Genomic DNA, 19668 nt, shown 5'->3' on the forward strand with positions numbered 1-19668 from the left:
ACACACCACACACACACACACACACACACACACAGACAGACATGTACGCACAGACACACCAGCATATTACTCTCTCCTCTCACTCTTCGCCTTCCTTTTAAAACACAAGCGCACACACTGGATATCCTCCCATTCTTCTTGGCTGGAGCCTCCCATGGCAATAGCAGTAGGAATCCATTCTCCACGGATGCTGGGACAGCTGTGCTGATATTGAATGAGACACAGTTTGTTCTGCCTCTTTCTGCATGCAGCTCGAGATAAAAACTACATGCTACTTAACTCAAATCTATATCGCCTGCTGCCAAAATGCACTCAGCTCATCTCGTCTTTGTCTCCGCCACCAAAGAGAGCGCCGGATTTCTTAGCAAAAAATTGCCGTAAATTTGCTCCTGCTGACGCATGGTGGCCCCCAGTCATCAGCTGACAATAAACACAGAAAATTTAGATGACTGACAAAGACATTAATCACAGAAAAACTTCATAAGCCTCTCATTTATATGCTTAGAAATGCAGCATGTACTTAGAATGCAAATAATCCACGGCATGCTACCAATTTCTGAAGCTGCAAAAAAGCTCACATGTGCAGCACTGGGATGTCTGAACAGAACTACTTCCTGGTTTCAGACTGGTGGCCTTTGGTGGCGAGAATGAAAGGAGGACACGAACGCCCAAAAAATGCACCTTGAATGAGCTCGAGTGCAATTTAATGGCGGGGTTTTTTTGTGGCATCACTGGCAGCATGGTATAAATGATTAAACAATAGGAACAAGGTGTCCTCTGCAGTGTCTGGCATTATGACCTCCTGGTGTCCCGTGATGAGGGGGGAAAAGATCCGCTACAGCACAGCCAATCAGGACTCCGATTTCACCCCGGTACTCCCTGCCTGTCTTCCTCTCTCGGTTACAGGAGAGTACAATAGATCAGCCCTACCTGTCAATCAAATGTACTATGAGTTCATTCTTCTGTCTGGTGGCCAAAGGCAGAGTGCTCTACTGGCTGCCGGGTCACTTTTCCACACAAATATCCACACAGGCTAAACTTCTTCTTTCCTATTTGGCATCACTGAGATGACACACACACACACACACACACACACGCACACACACACACACACACACACACACACACACACATATATATATATAGAATCAAGTCAATTAAACTCATGTGCAACTGAACCAAAACCCACAGTGATATCATAATTCAATATATCTATCGGAGAAATGTAATACAGGCAATTTTTTACTCCTTGTGATGTGACTTGGGTTGTTCTCGCTTGTGAAATGAAACACCAGCAACTGGCCGGGAAAAAAGGATTTTTTTTTTTTTTAAGGATAAAGGTGAGACACAGTCGCCTGGAAACTGGGATCCAGGCTAATCCAGCGATAACCACTCACAGGCCTAATTGGCATGAAGACATGGCACCCAAAAGCTTTTAGGTGTATGTTTGCATGTCCGTGTGTGTGTGTGTGTGTGAGTGTGTGTGTGTAAGCGCTCGTGCATGCGCATTGCATGCATGTGTGTGTCTTTAATTCTGAAAAATCCAACATTTTCTGTTTATTCAGACTGCGGTTCCATCAGATTTTAATCCTCTGAACAGCTGTTCCAACTCATTTTCCAGGCCTTGGGAAGAGACACAGAGAGCAGAGAGAAGTGGGGGAGGTGGGGGGGCGGGGGGGTGAGGGGGGGGGGTGTAAGGGCCACCTCACCAAATATGTGTCAATGCAAAGTTAATGCTTCAAAGTCCAGATATTGATTACATTAATTTAATCAGATTTTCACATAAAACAAACTAGCTCATGCTTTCCTCCTCTAAATATCGCTTTGATATTTTCATTGAAAACACTGCTCTGCGATAGGGAGCGATAACAACCGCCGGTGACGTAAGAAAAATATAATACATCCTCTTGGAGCAACATATAGCGCAGATAAAGAAAAGCGCGGCGCTTCAGACTGGGAGGACAGAGCAATAAGTCATGTGCGCTGAGGTGGTGACCTCGGAGAAGAGGTGACCTCTGACTATCAGAGAAAATAGACCCTGAAAACACACACACACTCACACACTCACTCACACACACACACACACACACACACACACACACACACACACACACACACACGCTTGTCATAAGGCTCTGCAAAGCGATAATAATGAGCCAACACCAAAACAAACAGGAGCTGCATGAGAAAAAGCTGAACAGAGCAACTGATGCAGCTTCAATTCACTTAAGATAGAAAACGAAGCGCTTTAAACTCTTTCCAACGCGGGAAATGAAAATATGAGCGTGAATAAAGCTGCTGTGGCCGATCGCCGTGTGAGCTGCAGCTCAGACTTCATATTTTGCAGAAATATCCCGATTTCGACACTAAGATCTAATATTTTCCTAAACACACATTAAAACACATGTCTGTGAGAAACAGTGGTCGGAGCTGCAGCCAGTGTTTTGGTCTATTTGCGCTGCTGCACAGCGAAAAAAAGTGTCGTCTGGTTTGATAATATTGCCAATAACAGGCTACAAAAACACACAGAGAGAAAAATGCAACTTTTCATGGAGAGTGTGTGTATGTGTGTGTGTGTGTGTGTGTGTGTGCGTGTGTGTGTGTGTGCAAAATGAAAGAAGGTTTCCCGCCTCCCTGCACGAGCCTAGAATAATTCCAGCTGCAGGTCAGCGTGAGCGGCCCTGCAGAAGTCACCACAGAAAACAGTCTCTCAAGATGGAAAAATATAGAAAACACACACACACACCTAATGCTGAAGAAATAGGGACTAAACAGGACTTACCACTAAGGCATTGTTTAGAAGGTGAGTAGGGTAATACTTTAGTGTTGAGAGGGTGTTAAGAGGCGAGGAGAGCAGGGGTCAGCGTCCAGGCGGGCAGAGGGGGGCAGAGGGAAGGAATAAGTTAACATGTCGCACCAGTGAAAACAGTCTGAGATGACAACATTACGAGCTGCATGAAGCACTCAACACACATTTAAAAAAAATGCAATGAAAAGAAAAAAAAAATCTGTTTTTTTTTTTTTGGTTGTTTTTTTAAAGTGCAGATTTGTGCTGCGTCATTGAGGGCTGACAGTGAAAGGTTTGGAGAGAGCAGCAAAAACGGAGAAATTAAGTCAAATAAATAGAGTTATTAATTAAACATGAGAAAATAAAAAAAATAATGTCAGAGACAATCTGAGCAGGAAATTGCAATATTTGCGTTATTGGCTACTTACAAATGAATGTGGAATTAAGGAATATGAGACATTACAGTGGAAATGTCGACCACTTCCCCTGATATAAACTAATAGCAGCTTTCATATATATATATATATATATATATATATATATATATATTCTCCCTCTCTTACTCTGTAATTTGTTTCCATCTCGCACCGCCACATCTCAGCACGCTGCTTCTCTCCAGTCTGTCTTTTATCACAGTTAATAATTCATTCGATTGTTTACAGTTGTTGCCATATCCGAGGTCCAAGCTCCATTTTTAAATTATTAACAGCAATTAAATAAACAAAATGTGCCTTTCTGTCTGCAGACGGAGCTGCAAGGGAATGCTGCTGAACGTGTGTGTGTGTGTGTGTGAGAGAGAGAGAGAGAGATAGTGTGAGAGTGTGTGTGAGTGAGTGAGTGTGTGTGTGTGTGTGTGTGTGTGGAGAGAGGGGGCTGTGTGCACGGAGAGGGAAGTTGTTTCTTCTCTCTCACACACACACACACACACACACACACACACACACACACACACACACATTCTCACACACATTCTCTCTCACACACACACACACACACACACACACGGTTTTTTAAAAATGGCAAAAAACTTAAAATGGTATAAGAGTGTGTGAGTTCATCTCTCGGCTGCAGACTCACTTCCATCGTGACTTACTGCAAGTTACTGTGATGTGCAACATGTGTACTACACTGCACTGTATGAGCTTCTGTTACCAATTAGGTTTAATTAAGGGAAATTTATGTTGCTAAATAAAATCTCTTTTCCTTTAGGGATCATCTGCTGTATAAGATTTTTTTTATCAATTACAGATAAAGTCATCATATCTAAAGGCCTGTTTGGAATTAAAGAAAGAAAAAAAGTGAGGCCTGTGTATACGGCTCCTATACAGAGAGCATAGTCTGATCTATGCAATATGTGAGATGCCTGTGATCATAATTTACCAGCCTGTTTCTATTTTCTTTCCATTTCTAAGTGACTTTCACCCTCCAAAGTCTTAAGTCAACACACTAAGTAGCCCATAATAGTTTCTTCAATAAAACGAAGAATTAAGGGAAAATAATAAAAATCTCCTTTCCCTCTCTGGTGTCAACGAGAGGCCGACGTTATGATCCTAACTGCTAATGTTTTTAAATGGAAACCAGACATGACTTGTGCCCATGAGAGGAGCGAGGAACATCCTCTCAGCCTCTGGTAGCAGAGTTGTCAGAGGCGTATGATGGGAGGAAAACTCTTTTAATAAAACCACTGTAAAAATCAGGAATGAATTACACATCAAACGAGACCCTGGCAGTCCACTGTCAGACGAAGCCAATGAGGGATAAACAAGTCTGCTTTATAAGAGTAAGACTTCCAGCAGCTGTATAACATAACATGGGCAGGTCATTGCCACTGGTTGTCTTAAAGGAAGGAAACACCTTCAAAGTCTCATGGACCTGGAAAAAAAAGAGGTTTCGCTGAAGGGAAACGTTTAAAACTGGAAATATTTTTTTTGAATTTTAGTTTTACTTTTCTTTCGCTGCTGAGAAAACTAATGACAGTTTCGTATAAGATTTAGATTAATAGTGGGGGCGGGAGGCGGTTGAGCATGTTGGGTTTGTCTGAAAGCAGCACTTTTGTACAGCTGTGGTGCAATGCAAACAGCTGCATACAGCTGCATGTGCCCATGCTGCAAAGGTTCTGCAGGCAGAGTGAAATTCTTACTTACTTTTAGGCAAATATGTCGTGATAAATATGGAGGTTTATTGCACGTGAAATATTATCAATTATGAATAAAGCACACAATATAAAAAAAAGCCATAAAAGAGCAACTCGAAATGAGTCATAATGAACATTTACAGCAACATTTATTACAACTCACAGCCGTGTTATTTTAGTGTCAGAAATGTCCACAACAGCTGCTGACAGTAAAATACTGTCAGTAGCAACAAAGTAAAGAGACTGAGTTAAATATGCTGAACAATAAAGTCTAAGAAGCAGCAGTCCTTCGTGTTTTTTCACTTTTTAAGTTTTTAAAATTTAAGCAATAAAAGTCTTTAAAATAAAGTAAGTACGACCTACAGCGAGAAGTTAAAGGAAGTAATTTCACGTTAATAGAAAAAAAAATCCAGTGACTTTTATTTTGTAAAGTTAGTCTGAATGAACTGTGACACGAGCAGGAACTGCGCTCTGCTGTCTGCAGAGGGGGAAACAGGGAAATGAACCAAGAGGTTGAATAAAGACACAACTACACTGACATATAAATATGAAATCAATGCAACCCTCGTGTTTTCAGTTAACCTGTAACTGCACGTGCTCACGTGTTGCATTCAAGAGCAAAAAAAAGAAGAAAAAAAAAACTGTCAACTGGTGCAGCAGAGCGCCGCAAACACACCATCTCAAGAAGATGCACGCAGAATGTCTGTACTGTTCCTCACAGTTTATAAACACACACACACACACACACACACACACACACACACTCTCTCTCTCTCTCTCTCTCTCTCTCTCTCTCTCTCTCACACACACACACACACACACACACACACCAGCTCCAGCCTCTCTCGCTTCTCCCGGTCTCAGCTCCACATGAACGCAGCTCTAAAGGCGGCGGCGGTGCGCGCCCCGCGCTCCTCTCACCGGCCAAAAAAACTCCTGCGAGCTTCGACACTCTTGGAAAAATCTTAACAGCAGTAACGTTAAACTCCAGTCCACACTCTCTGTCTATCCCTGCGCTCCGCTTTCTCCTCCTCCCGCAGGCTCCCCTCCTTCTTTTTTTTATATGAAATACATTTCGGGAGAAGCGCCATTTTCTCTCCAAAAACCATGTGCGATGGAAACGCACGAGAAAGTTTCGTGCGGCAGAAACGCGCTCGGAGACGGGACGAGCGTCGGAGAGTGAAGGTGAAGTTTCACACTGAGTCAGAGAGCAGAAAGACGCTGCGCTACAACAATGAAACACATGGAAAATAATAGACAAGAGGCAGCACAATAAAAAACCGGCGTCCCCACTATAGGCTAAACCCAAACAATGAAATAAGAGAAGATAATTTACCTGTGTCAAGCAGTACGGGGAGTACATGGTTATTTTTAGAAGGGAGAATTGGAGAGCTTATTTAAGTTGGATGGAAGCTCGGTATAGTGCTGCATTGCATTCGCTCGCCGTCCTGTTTCTCTCACTCCATGCTGCTGCAGCTTACAGTAACCCCGCCTAGAAAGTGAAAGCTTGCACAAACTTTCAGGGAAAAAACTTTGTCTCCCTCCCCTCTCCTCTTTGAAGGACTTTTATCGCTCTCCTCTTTTTCTAACGAATTCTTCCGTGTGGCGCCTTTTTTTTTTATTTCTTATTTTTATGCAGATTCATCAATGTGTCGTTAGCAGCAAAAAAAACTCTGAATCTTTCTATCTTTTCTTTTTTTTTTCTTCTTTTTTTTTGATGAAATCTTCGGTGTCTCTCTGATCCGCTGCGCAGAGCCTGTAGAGGCTGTGCCCGCGCTTCCTCTGCATCTTTTACATGGTCATGTTACGCTCCAGTTGCGTTTACTGACCCGTCCATACCGTGATCTGAAGATGCAAATAATCATCAGGGGACAGATAATTCGTCCAGTGCTTCTTTAATGTTTTTTTTTAGTTAGAGAGTAACACGTAAACGCATCACCAGAGTGGATCTGACTTCTGTAACAGCTGCGGGGCAAAAGGGAATAAGCTGCACTTTTTTTTTTTGTAGCTTTATGTTGAGAGTTATGAAAAGTCTCCAATCTGACTGACAGAAACTTTATTTACAATATATATATAATGGACAAGCCAGGATGAAAACTTTATCTGTTTTTTAAATGTTTCAGCTCTCACGCACTCAAAGCTAAAAAAAAAAAAAAAAAAAAAAAAAAAAAAAAAAAGCCTGCACTTCAATTCATTTGCAGGCGTTTGAATCAATGCATTATCTCATCCTGGGCCGTAAAGTCAAGTCTATTTATTTACTGAACCATATTTGACCCAGTCTGGAGCCCACAACTGGAGTTTCAAACCCAGTGAAGTGAGTCCAAGCCAAACAGTTATACTGCAGCATTCACTGTGAAGTAGGAGACCAGCAAACAGTGAAGACAGACGTATAATCACAGCCTCTGAGCAGCATCAAAATACTAAATTGTACCAAATTGGGGTGTGTAAGGAAACAGAAAATTCTCTCTCTCCCTCTAACACACACACACACACACACAACACACACACACACACACACACACACACATACAAACACACAAACACACATAAACAGTAGTGAGTGATAAACATATCGCACAAAAGTCATAAAATGAAGTTTCTTGGAGCAGGTCCTGAGTGTGGTACAGTGGGGAATTTGGGTGGGAGTGAAGTCATTGTGAAGGAGCAGAGCTGAAATTTTCGGGCCCCGACACTGGAGTCCCGCAGATTTATGAGGCCTACTGCTTGTGCATTTCTACCGCAAAGCCTCTCTGCAGGCGAAACAAAGAGATCTGGGCTCTGTGTGGCCAATTACTGCGCACGGCCAGCTCCGCGAGCCAGAGGCGCAGGCGGAGAGGGGAGAGAGAGAGGGCGGTGTGGTCAGGAGTCTATGCGCACCACAAAAAGTGTAACCTCCTGTCCTTCGCCGCCACACGAGGTTAAAACACCAGCATTCCTCTCTGTGAGTATGATACACACACACACACACACACACACACAGACAGACAGACACGCCCTAGTACACACACCTATTGGTTTCCGTTTAGGCAGGTGTGCTGACGTCATAACCGGTGGCGGCTACATCAGAGGGATAGTCTTTGCTCTCGGCTCACTCCTGCAGCACAGTCGTTAAAAAGCAAGTGCAAAAGGTTAGAGAGAGCGGTTAGCCGGGGATCAAAACCTCCCTCCTTTATAGAGTCGACTTGCATGCAACACACGCAAACACTCCTCTGCCGTGGCTCCTTAAATGAGCCACACATTTAGTGGTCTGTGTGAGTAAATCTCTCATTAAGTAACACATGGTAGAGCCATATGCTATGGTTGGTGGGTCTGCCGCGGCTCTGCTTTTTTTTCACACGCTTTCGAATATACATATTTGCCACTGCTCCAGAGTGGCCAGCGCCGCCGCGATGACTTCACCCATCAGCCAAAGAAGTTGCACAGTTTAAAAAAAAAAAAAATTTTTTAAAAAGTGACGCTTTTCACTGGTTAAATGATCAGAGACGTCAGTTTATCTCTGTCCTCAACAATCCTCAGATCTGCAAAACAGGTTGCTCGAGGGTAGAAACCACAAATTTTGCCTGCAGCATCACACCAACAACCAGCGGGAGCACCACACCTGGCTGTGTGTTTGGTGTAAAAGCAGATGAGACGCAGTGCAGCGCAGATAAGCAAAAAGAAAGTGCGGTCGTGCTGTTTGGATGAGCAGATGTCACGTCTAGCAGCTCACAGTTTACATACAGTGCACACGCAGCCGTGGTTTGATAAATGTGACGGGCTCATGAGCCCACTGTAAAAAAAAATCTCCTTCTTATCAAGTCATTTTTGGATGTAACCTGAGCCTCTGTGCTTCGTATAAACAAGCGAAACTAGAATTACAGGCTGCTGGTTGTCCGCCTCCTCCAGCCAGTCAAGTTACAGTCAAATCCATTTCTGTCCAGACTCTTATAAAACATGTAGTGAGGACTTGGAGGGAACTTGGGGAAATATAAATAAAATTGATTTGACTTGACTTTGTTAAGCTTTGTTGTTCTTGCTCTGCTCCGTGTCTGCTGTGTTAGTGTGTACGTTCACAGAGAGAAATTCTTGGCCGATAAAGCTGACTGTGATTCTGATAGAGGTTTGTCGCCATGACAGGAGACGGCGTGTCAAGTATGGATGTCGAAGCTACGACTTCTAAAACATCTGCATCATCATCATCTAACCAAAATCTGGTCACAGTCTCCTCCTCTGTTCCTGAGTTATGGCAGGAAAGAAAAGTGTGAGAACAACGTGAGACCACAGTGAAGTTGACCTTTGACCTTTAGGATATAAAACGTCATTGCTTCATTATTTTTATCCCGTTGAGACATTTGTGTGAAACTGTGTCATAAGTTATGGCCAAAAATGTTTTTTTTTTTTTTTAATGAGGTCACATTGACCTTGACCTTTGACCTTTGACCAACAAGATCTCGTCAAAATCACATCCTCGAGTCCAAGTGGACGTTTGTGCCAAATGTGAGGAACTTTCCTGAGACATGGCGTTCTGGAGAATGAGACGGACAAACTGAAAACATGATAATGAGACATGAAAAAAAAAATTTTCTTCTTCTGTCTTGTTCATCAGACACTGATACTGATGTTTGGATATATAGATTTTATTTATTATTATTATTATTTATTAATATTTTTTAAACGTAAACAACAGTTCTAATCCGAATCTTTTAGCCTGAATTCTTTTTAAGCAATTGTGACGAAGATACGAAGATACGACATTATATACTCCCATATCTACATATGTACAATAACCTGATATCAGCCTGGTTGAGCTGTAGTTTTAAGGGTTTAATCATAGACAGAACTGACGTGGAGATGTTTTAACAGTGATGATAAAAAGAGATATAAAAGAAAAGTACGTTTCTTTACGCTTTACTCGACTTTTCTCACTGGAGTCTTCAGGCCTCTAAAGTCCGTCAAACAAAACTGAGAGAGACTTCATTTTAAAGGGGTCACAGGTCAAAACGATCTGGGTGCTTCATGATCTAAACAACAACACTGGAAAACTCTGGCGCCGCTTCCAAAACAGGGTGTTAAATTCATATTTCCATTCATACACGTTGTCAAAAGCGACTGCGACGTCATCCTCAGCAATTCTTAGAAGATCCCTGACATGTAAGCCAAGCGTGCACACGCACACACACACACACACACACCACACACACACACACACACACACGGAAATAAAGACAGCGAAAGAAGGCAGCCCTGTGATGCACTTTATACAACACTGAGCCCCCGTCAGCGGACCTCCTGGTGAGAAGTTGGAGGTGGACACCCTCCTGTGGATGTTCTTGAACTCGCTGCCCCCGGAATCCAATACAAGCTCCACCAACGCTCCTCCCCCTCTCTCCGAAACTCTCTCCTCCACCAGCCGCGCTACTCAATTACAGCCATAATGGTTCATTTCTGTACCCCGAGACACATGATACACTGTAGCAACCCAGATTCTCTGTGAGACTTGGCGTAAGTCTTAACTCTGGGAAACAAAGACTGTAGCCTAGAAAACTGGCTCCCACCTCATTAACAATCACATTTTCAGTCATCCACAGAACCCCCCCCCACCCCCACTCCCCACCTCCTCCTCTTTTTCTCCTCTCACCCTCCCCATCCCCAAACTCTCTTGTTTTTATGACCATTTTATATCACGTCGATCGTTGTGAATCCACTGCGCTCGCTGGGTGGATTCCTCTCTTTCAGAAAAGCTGCTCACTTTCTTTAACTTTTGTTTTTCATACAGCCGAGCACGCCGCACATTATCGTTATAATTTTCACCCCCGTGAGGCGAGGGCGCTTCGGTGAAGTTGCAAAGCCCCCCCCCCCCCCCTTTTTTTTTTCTTTTTTTTTTCTTTCTTAAATGTGCCTGTGGAAATAATGATTGTAATGGTTTGCAGCTGAGTAGAGGGAGCTGTGAATGACATTATGATTGTGGTGCAATTACCAAGAGCATGAAAACAGACTGTCAGTCAGGGTAATGAGTAATGACTCAAATAACACATTTAGTACCAACACATGAAATAATAACAACAACAACAACAACAACAACAATAATAATAATAATATAATAATAATAATAATAATAATAATAATAATCAGAGATGCATACCCTGTATGAATCTGATACTACAAAGCATTCAGGCATCCCAGGACCTCTGGAGGGTTCTTCGTTCAACAGAAAGGTTTCGGTTGCCTGAAATGTAACACAACAGTCATTTATTCATTAGTTGACACTGTTTTTTTTAGGTTCAGGGATTTTTAAAAACACGCCAGATATCTGGCTGCAGAGCTGTTTCAAAGCAGATTTTTCATATCATTTTCCTAATCTTGCTGCTTTTCATTTTGACCCGTTTATATCAAGTCCCACCACCACCAGATAACCGCAGAGAAACAGAGTGTTTCGTCTTTACATTCTACACACACACACACACACACAGATGATGGTGTGTGCTGCCTGTGCCTGAGACCATATGCTGTGCAGGCCTGAGGCCCGGCCCTGCCAGTCACCGCCACTTGAATGAGGGGGGAGCAATGTGTTTAGCTGCCGTACCCGCTCCACACAATACTCACAGCACAATGGCATTTCCTGTCCCTGCTATTTCACCTGCATGGTCACTTTTCTGTCAGCGCACACTGATTCAGCACAAATCATTCACATACGCACAGTCACGTACTACACATGCACACGTTGGGCACAGACTCGCACATGCTCAGGCCATACGTCTGCCCCCGCAAACACACAAAACACAGGCTCTTGGCCGCGCCACAGGTCCCTATATATCGCATTCACTGATAGATGCAGCGAAAGTATTTATTCTGTTTGTTTGTTTCTATTCAGCGCGGTTCATTTGTATGCTGCGGGACGCGCCAGCAGAGACTTGGGCTCTGAATGAGCATCCATTGCAGTTCTGCTGTCAATCGAGGCAGCCAGGCCAGACAACATGGAAGGGAGGGAACCACAGACTGAGGATCTGGATCAGGGATGGCAGTTCTGCCTGGTTAGCTAGCCCGTGGCTGTTACTTTTCAGTCCAAACTGGTACAAATTGGTTTTTGCGAGGCTAAATTTCAATGTCTGTTTTGGGAATCAACTAAACCTGTTAGATGAGGGTTAAAAAATCGCTAAGTTAATGAAAATAACTCCGTGAGTTAGGGGGAAGGAAGTTTTACTCACAATGGAACCAGGAGACTTAAGTTTAATTGCTGGATAGAGAAGAAGAGAGGAAATAATCCTGTTTTCCAGAACTTTGCGTCCTGATCTCCGAACGAACCTTAAGCGGAAAACGAACACGGACCCAAAAGAGGAACAAACATTGCTCGTAGCCAGCAACAAAAAATGTAAAGTTATACTATTTAAACCGGCGTGTGAGGTATGAGACTGTAGGTTGCTTAAGCATTTACGTGTGCACACAAATACACACGTGCACACGGTGACACGGGATTGCACTTGAACAAATACATGCGCAGACACATGCATAAACACACAGCACTATAATAAGTCCCAGACTCGGGGCTAACCGAGCTGCGGCTGGAGACGCAGGCTATTCATATCCTTCAGAATGAGAGGTTACAGCTCGAGTCTTTTCCCTTTCCCTTTTACTGTAACACAGGAAGGGCATCTCCGCGTGTGATTTCACTCAATGTCTGTGGCAAAAGGTCTCGCAGGCGGGCTGATTAACATAAGATTAACATTGGTTTTTGTTGAGCAGAGCCTCTCCCGCTCACAATAAATTTAGCACGGGGCCCGCATGAGGCATTCGCTTGTTTAAACAAAGTTAGAATTCAAGTCATCCAAGTGACTAAGAAAACACTACCCGTGGCATTCAGCCTCAGCATCCAACCTCTGGCCTGTCATCGTTAATATGTGGGGAAACGCTGGAGGAAAACCATTTGAAACCATTTGTCCCACTAAATGGTCCCCTTGTCAAGCTCCCTGGGCTTTCTGATAAGCTCTTAAACTGCCTGGTACAGCTGAAGGATATATTTTACTCAGATGCTAATCACAGAGTTACACAGGACGAGGCACGCAGTTACCTCTCTCTGACAGGGTTAATCATTTATCGAAGTTGGAAAATGATTTGTATTTGCACAGACAATGAAGTTGAGGCTCAAGGTAAACTAAATGAAAGGATAAAAACAAAGGTCAGTCAATGAATGCAGCGTCTCTCCGTCCTCATCTGAAACTCCAACCCTCAGAAACGGGCATCGTTTGGTTGAGGCTGACTGTTTGATGTAGCTCCCTGCAGCTCTGGCCCCCTTTTTTTTATAGAGCATGGTATCAATTATATATATATACATATGTGTGTTTTTCTATGTGGATATATATATTTGCAGCAGATGCCCAATCCATATGCCCTGCCCAGAGCTAAAAGAGTTGCAGAGCCTCGTGTAATTAACACTCAAAAAGCTCGAGAAATCATTTGATGTCTGGGATGTTGACTGAGGCTTGTCAGATCTCATCAATAGAGATGATGATTTTGCCTTGGTTGAACGACAGAAGAAAACATTGGTCTTGGTCAAAGTCGTAGTTTAAGAGTCCATTTGAAGCCTATGTATGTATGATGTAGTAAAGGATAAGCCCGGGGGGGGGAGTTTTTAACCTAATTTTTCCATGTTTCCTGGGTGTGAACAGTTACAGGGACAAACACCTTTGCAGTCCGTCCATTACAGAGCAAGAAAAAGCTTTACCTGACAACATCTAAACAGCTGCCGCAACGTAATCAAACAGGGCGTTTGTCTGTGTCAAAGTACGTCTTAAGAGTCTGACAACATTATGGATGGGATTCCTACAGGGACAGAACTTTTTTTTGTAAAAGATTAACCTTCTTGTCGAACCAGAAAGAGCCGCTATGTCGCTCTGTTCAAAGGCGCCAGACTCCATTGACAAAAACAGTAACTTTACCGCCAAAAACCACGGGAGTTGCTGGTCTACTGCTGCTTCGATCAGTTATTGTGTTGTATTTTTACTTGAGTAAAGGATCCGGATACGTCTGCCATCACTGAAATTCACACAATAATGCAAACAACTTACCCGCCCGAGGCTGCGAAAGACCAGCAACTCCTGTATTCTGCAGGGTAAAATGACTCTTTTTGTCAATGGAGTCTGGTGCCTTTGAACGGAGCGCAACAATTACTGTTTCTGGTTAAAGAAAAAGAATCTTCATTTTTTACAAAAAGTTCTGTCTCTGTAGGAATCCTGTCCGTAACGCTGTCGGACTCTGAACGATCTGTTTAATAACTGACTAATAACAATCTGAACAATGGGAAAAATAAACACCTTTAATGGACGTTCTTTGACGAGGACAAGCCCAGTTTGATTACACTGCAGCAGCTGTTTGGTGGTTGTTGGGTTTACCGTACGTCATCAACAGTGGATGAACTGCAAAGATATTTGTCTCTATCAATTATTTACACCCAAAAACATGCAAAATACGGTTAAGTTATCCTTTTAAGGGTAATTTCAATTATTTAGGAAATTCAACTTTTTGCTTTCTGAGCTGAGGAGACAGATAAAAATCTCATGTTACCTGTGTCCTCTACAAATAGGAGACAGGAAACGTTAGCACCTAGCTAACGCTGGTAAACACAGTCGACCATTTAAAGCGGCTCTGAAGTCGGATATTCCCCGGGGAGTCAGTGAAAGGAGATATTAGCCTTACATTCGTACGGTGGTCGGAAACATGACTCAAGTTGAATGATAATGTTGGTCCAGGCACTGGCCTGTGTGTTGGCCACCAAGAAATAGTTCAACCATGTACCTCCACTAAAACCACGGCTTGTCATTTAGATGTGTCGGTGCTACACTAGGTTAAGCTAAAGCTCAGATATAAACGAGCATATTGCCCAAAATGTTTATCTATACAGTTATTGTTTAAGCGCTGTAGGTCGTTGAACCAGCTGATTATCTAATGAACTCTGGGCATGCTACAGGACGCCTATACTGAACCTCCTTTGCAGGAAATCATGTTTTCAGAGTGGAAACATTCCTCTTAATGTCCACAGTCCGTCCCCTGCACCTTCTCTGATGACTCAAGACTCAAGGGAACTTTATTGACAACCCACCTCTATACAAGCACACAGTGGGGACGGACTTCCATTTCTTCTATACATTTAACTTTCAACTTGTGCAAAAACAAGGAAGTCAACATAAGGGACACAACAACTGCAAACACAAGACAAGAGCTGACCACATATACAATGAGTCAGATCTAATGGAAATGCTGGAGTTGGCTGTGTTTCATGGCACTGGATTAATCAGAGTATACATACACCCGGCCCACCTTCCCCTGTCTTCCTCGTTCTCTTGTTCAGCTCAGAAACCACCCGGGGGTCTCTGGGTACACAACAATCCACGAGAGGCAGGTATCCTCACAATTTAACAACTGTTCAACAACCTTCTGATCTTTCCGCTGCGGCGCCGGCTCCACGGGCTCAACAGCTTTCTGGAGCAATCGGAGAGACTTTTCTTTTTTTTTTCTGCTGCGAAACATAACTGACATCCTACCCAGTCCCACTTCATTCAGCCCTTAATTGTATCCTCATTCTTCACCTGGTAACAAGCTAACAAACCTGTGCAGATGTGGCAAGCACATCAAAGAGAGGGAGGGGAGGGGAGGGGAGGGGGAACTTGTTTGTAGAAAAAAATGTGTGAGGGAATATGAAAGGGGAAATTTACGTAGTGTGAGTCCAAGCCAGTGCCACCTCAGGGAAAAATGCTGGAAAAATGTGATATTTTACACCTGCATCTCAGGAGGTGAGGAATAAGAGACAGGGAGCGGGGGAGGCGGTAATTAGAGCAGTGTGTGTGCATGTGTGTGTGTGCGTGTGTGTGTGTGTGTGTGTGTGTGTGTGTGTTTGTGAAGGATTTTTATATGTTTCTGGGGCTTGCCACTGGTTCTTTTTCAGCATTCAATTTGGTACGATGCATTCGATGCCAGATTATTAAAAATGCTAAACCTGGTTACGAATGCTAAAAAAAAAGTGTTGAAAATTTAAACAAATATGCTAATATTGTTAGAGTGATAAATAGCTGGCAAGCTCTGTTTAATGAATAATGCTATTGGCTCTAATTCCTCATTAAGACCCTAAAGAGGAGAGTGAAGAGAGAAAATACATGTATTGTTGTTGTGATTTTTTTTTTTCTTTTTCCAAATTAAACTCGGAAAGGCAGAAGATACCAACACCTTCCCAAATTAAGTAGATTCAAATTACTCGGCTACACAGCTGGTGTGCAGTCTGGGGTGTTTTGTGAAACCAATTAATGTGAGGGTTAAGTGTTGATAAAGTAATTGAGGCAGGGGTAGAAATGAGATGGACGAGTTAGAGGAGCCGGGTCAGACAAAGTGAGACTTCCTTTACACTGCAAAAAAAATAAATATCCAAAACTAATGAAAGAAGTGTGTCGGTGTTGTGCGGTCTGATCCGATCCGGGGTCGAATTATCCTCACACCGGAGCGGTCTGCTTTATTTCAAGACACGCTCGCTTGTTTCAAGAAAAACTCTAAAACTCCTAAACTCCTGAAAGATCCTGAGATCACCTCGCTCCAGCACTTTGCTTTTCACCGTTTGTACATTTCCAATAGTCACCGAAACACGTCGTCGTCGTCGACACCGGCTGCGAATGTCACCCTGCTGCTTTCACCTGCACTCGGTGCTCTCCAGTGGGCACAGGTTCACCACAGCGCTTCTGAATTCACTCCTCATCTTTTCAAGAGTACATGCTCCATGAGAGGAAGTGCGTGCTTATGAAAACAGCTTCCTCTGGTAGAGTGACTGTTTTAACTGAAAAGGCATGAAAAGGTAGACTGCATGCAAACACAGGGCTCAACGGGACTGACCTGGATAAAACAACAAAAGGAGAACTGAGCTACCTTTATACTTCTGTGTCTAAATCCTTAACCTCGTGTCTTATGTTTCAGGCGCACTAATGAAAAATTATAAATACTCATTATGCAATGCTTAAATCAAGGGAGCACTCCACTGATTTTACACATTAAGGTCAGTTGATTTGTCACGGAGAGTCCTGCAGCGGTTTTAACATCTTTCTGAAAGCCAGAGGAAATGATCCTGACACTGTCGCAGTGATATCATCAGGCTTAGCTTGAGCCCAAGACATGAAATATCTGACACACACCCCGTGTTATTAACTGTGGGAATGGAGCGGACAAGATGGGAGCGTCTAACAGACAGGAAGGGTTGAATGAAAGATGCTAATGAATTGAATTATGGGAAAAGTAGGATCCAGTGCTTTTTGGAGACGAGGAACTAAAAGTCAGGATATCTCAGCATCTGCTGCTTCGATTTTGATTCTTTTCTTCTTCTTTTTTTTTTAATCTGTCTCTTGTGAGTCCTCCAACTTTATGGAAGTGGATACTAAATCACTCTCATGGCCCTTTAAGTCTTTCCTTTTCTGTGTCTCTACCATTTGCTTGGCGGCAAACGATTTCGGGCCCACAACTCTTTAATTGTCAAAAGCGACACAGTTTCTTAAACTTTTGATTCGTTTAGTGCAACAAAGACGTCCAATCCGTCACATGACCACGCGTCTCGATCTGTCCTCTGCGCTCATCCAGGCTACAACAGTTTACAACAGCTTAAAAACCAATCAACCTGACTAACCCTATCTGAGCTCACTATCCTAATATTTACGCTGTTTGACTGTATATCACAGTTTCCATCTTTAAACTACAGCAAAAGCTCACACACCACATGAGCTATCATAGCCTGCTTGAAGCCTTATTTATTTTCCAGGGAAAAGTCAAGGCCAGGACAAACATAATAGCATAATATTCTGTATACAGTGAGCGATGACATCACTGGCAGCAACAGCCAAGAGGGAGATCACACAAGACTGGAAAACCGCTTGTCTGATCATCATGTGGCAGGCTGCACACACACACAGACACACAAACAGTGTGGGATACAATTACCGCAGCTATATACACAGCCCTCCATGATTACTGTATTTGTTCTTAACCATCTATAGTGCACATGACACATATGCTGCCCATGGAGGAGCACTGCCTATTATAAAGGTCTAATCTACAAATCATAATTTGTCATGTTCACAGTTTCATGATGACAGGTCGTGTCTTTCTTTTTTGATTTCAAACACATTTGGAAAAATCAATAACCTGCAGAACCGCAGATATAGATCATCTCTACAGAAAACTGGTGTTTGTGAGTGTGAGATGGAGCATCAGCCTCGGGGGAGGGGGAGCTAACTGAGTCCTGACACTGATTGACAGATGCCTCCAGTGCATTCTGATTAAACTAACATGCAACTGATATGTTTGGCACAAATTCACAATATAGCCTTTTTCTTAAAAAAGAAAAAGAAAAAAAAAAAAAGAGGTGAGTTGCTGCTATAAGTGGGAGAATAACAAGTCAAGATAATCCCATGTGAGGCCTGTCCTGAATTTTGTATCATTTTTACTGATGAGCTTCTTGGGCAGCTGCCATGTCAGCGAGGAAGCTCGTAAACAAATAATTATTCATACTAATAATCTTCCATATTCATGTGCAAATAAGTTCCCTTCCTGGAGTCTAAGCAGCTTCAAGGTTGTATGTGGGAGGTTCCCCTAACTATGCCTGACTTGACTCATTTCATGCCAAAAAAAGAATTTATCTAAAAGGTCAAGGATGTGTGAGCTATATATCATAATTCTGTACAAAACAGACTTCTTATTACTGATTTTGAAAACTACAAGCGCGGCGTTCAAATGCATGTTTTCACAACCTCACAGGGAATACATTTGCCAGTTTAAACAAATATCCTGTTAAGGGTGAACGGGGATAAAATAGGAAACAATAGGCTAACAGATTTTCTTGGGAAAGTCCAAAGCCAATTCAAATTCTAAGGAAACCAACAAATAAAATCTCAAATGTAGAACATCCTGAAAGAAAGCTAACAGTGACCAGATGACCAGGTTATGTGTCCCAAATTTGCACCTTGTGATGTCACAGGATTTCCCTGAATTGCAGAAATAAATCACCTGCGTAATTAAGACCAGCTAAACCGCTGTGCGTAATTACGCACAAACCAAATAGGCACATAATTGAATGGAACAAGAAGTTCCAACCTCTCAAAGCCAAGTTTCCAAACTATGTTAAACTATGCCTTTAGGTGGGATTGGGGTCCTGAGGGATCAATGACGCCTCTTTATTAGCTACTTACACTGTTATCAATAGCATTCATCTTTAACGTACGTGGCTATAAATAGTCCACTGACAGCGCCACATCAGAGACCACTGCAATAAGAGGAGGCATGTTCTCCATGTGGATAAAACGGCAGAAGGCAGTGGGCATCCGGTGGTGAACTGAGAGGGCTGGACACCGATTTGGCCAGGAGGTTGGAAAGAAATCTTGGCAACATGTTATGTAACTATTGAGGAGTTTTATGTTTTCCTAACAGCAACAACACTTACAAATATACATTCAGAACTTCAGCAAGACAAACTCCCTTATTTAAAAATAACCATAACGCCATAATGAGTCTAACTGTGACAGTAAACATATACAGGTAGGTGGAGGGACTTGGCAAACTCTTCGGTGACTGTTACCCATTAGCTACAAGTAAATAACTAACACACACAAGAATGATACAGTGGGTAAAGTCAGCCCACTAATCCTGGCTTTAAAGTTCTCTCTGTGTATCATTAAATCTATGAACAACTACAATGAATCTGAAAGCTGACTGCATAAATGAGAAAATTATTGGTTTACATAGCACGTAC

The 19668-nt window shown here is 42.8% G+C and overlaps 1 protein-coding gene across 7 annotated transcripts in view; it reads right to left on the reverse strand.

Moving 5' to 3' along the window:
• The window catches only part of nfixb (nuclear factor I/Xb), a 143818-nt gene that overhangs the window by 123058 nt on the left and 1092 nt on the right, over nt 1-19668 (reverse strand). For 4 of the 7 annotated variants that reach the window (XM_056402199.1, XM_056402203.1, XM_056402209.1 and 1 more), the window contains exon 2: nt 11044-11127. In XM_056402199.1, coding sequence (XP_056258174.1) covers nt 11044-11127 — 84 coding nt within the window. Of the gene's footprint in view, nt 1-2782; nt 2819-6258; nt 7028-11043; nt 11128-19668 lie in introns of those variants that run through there. The other 3 variants (XM_056402197.1, XM_056402200.1, XM_056402205.1) reach the window with 3 other exon arrangements.

This window comes from Seriola aureovittata, chromosome 17, assembly GCF_021018895.1.
Source record: "Seriola aureovittata isolate HTS-2021-v1 ecotype China chromosome 17, ASM2101889v1, whole genome shotgun sequence".
Lineage (NCBI taxonomy): Eukaryota > Metazoa > Chordata > Actinopteri > Carangiformes > Carangidae > Seriola > Seriola aureovittata.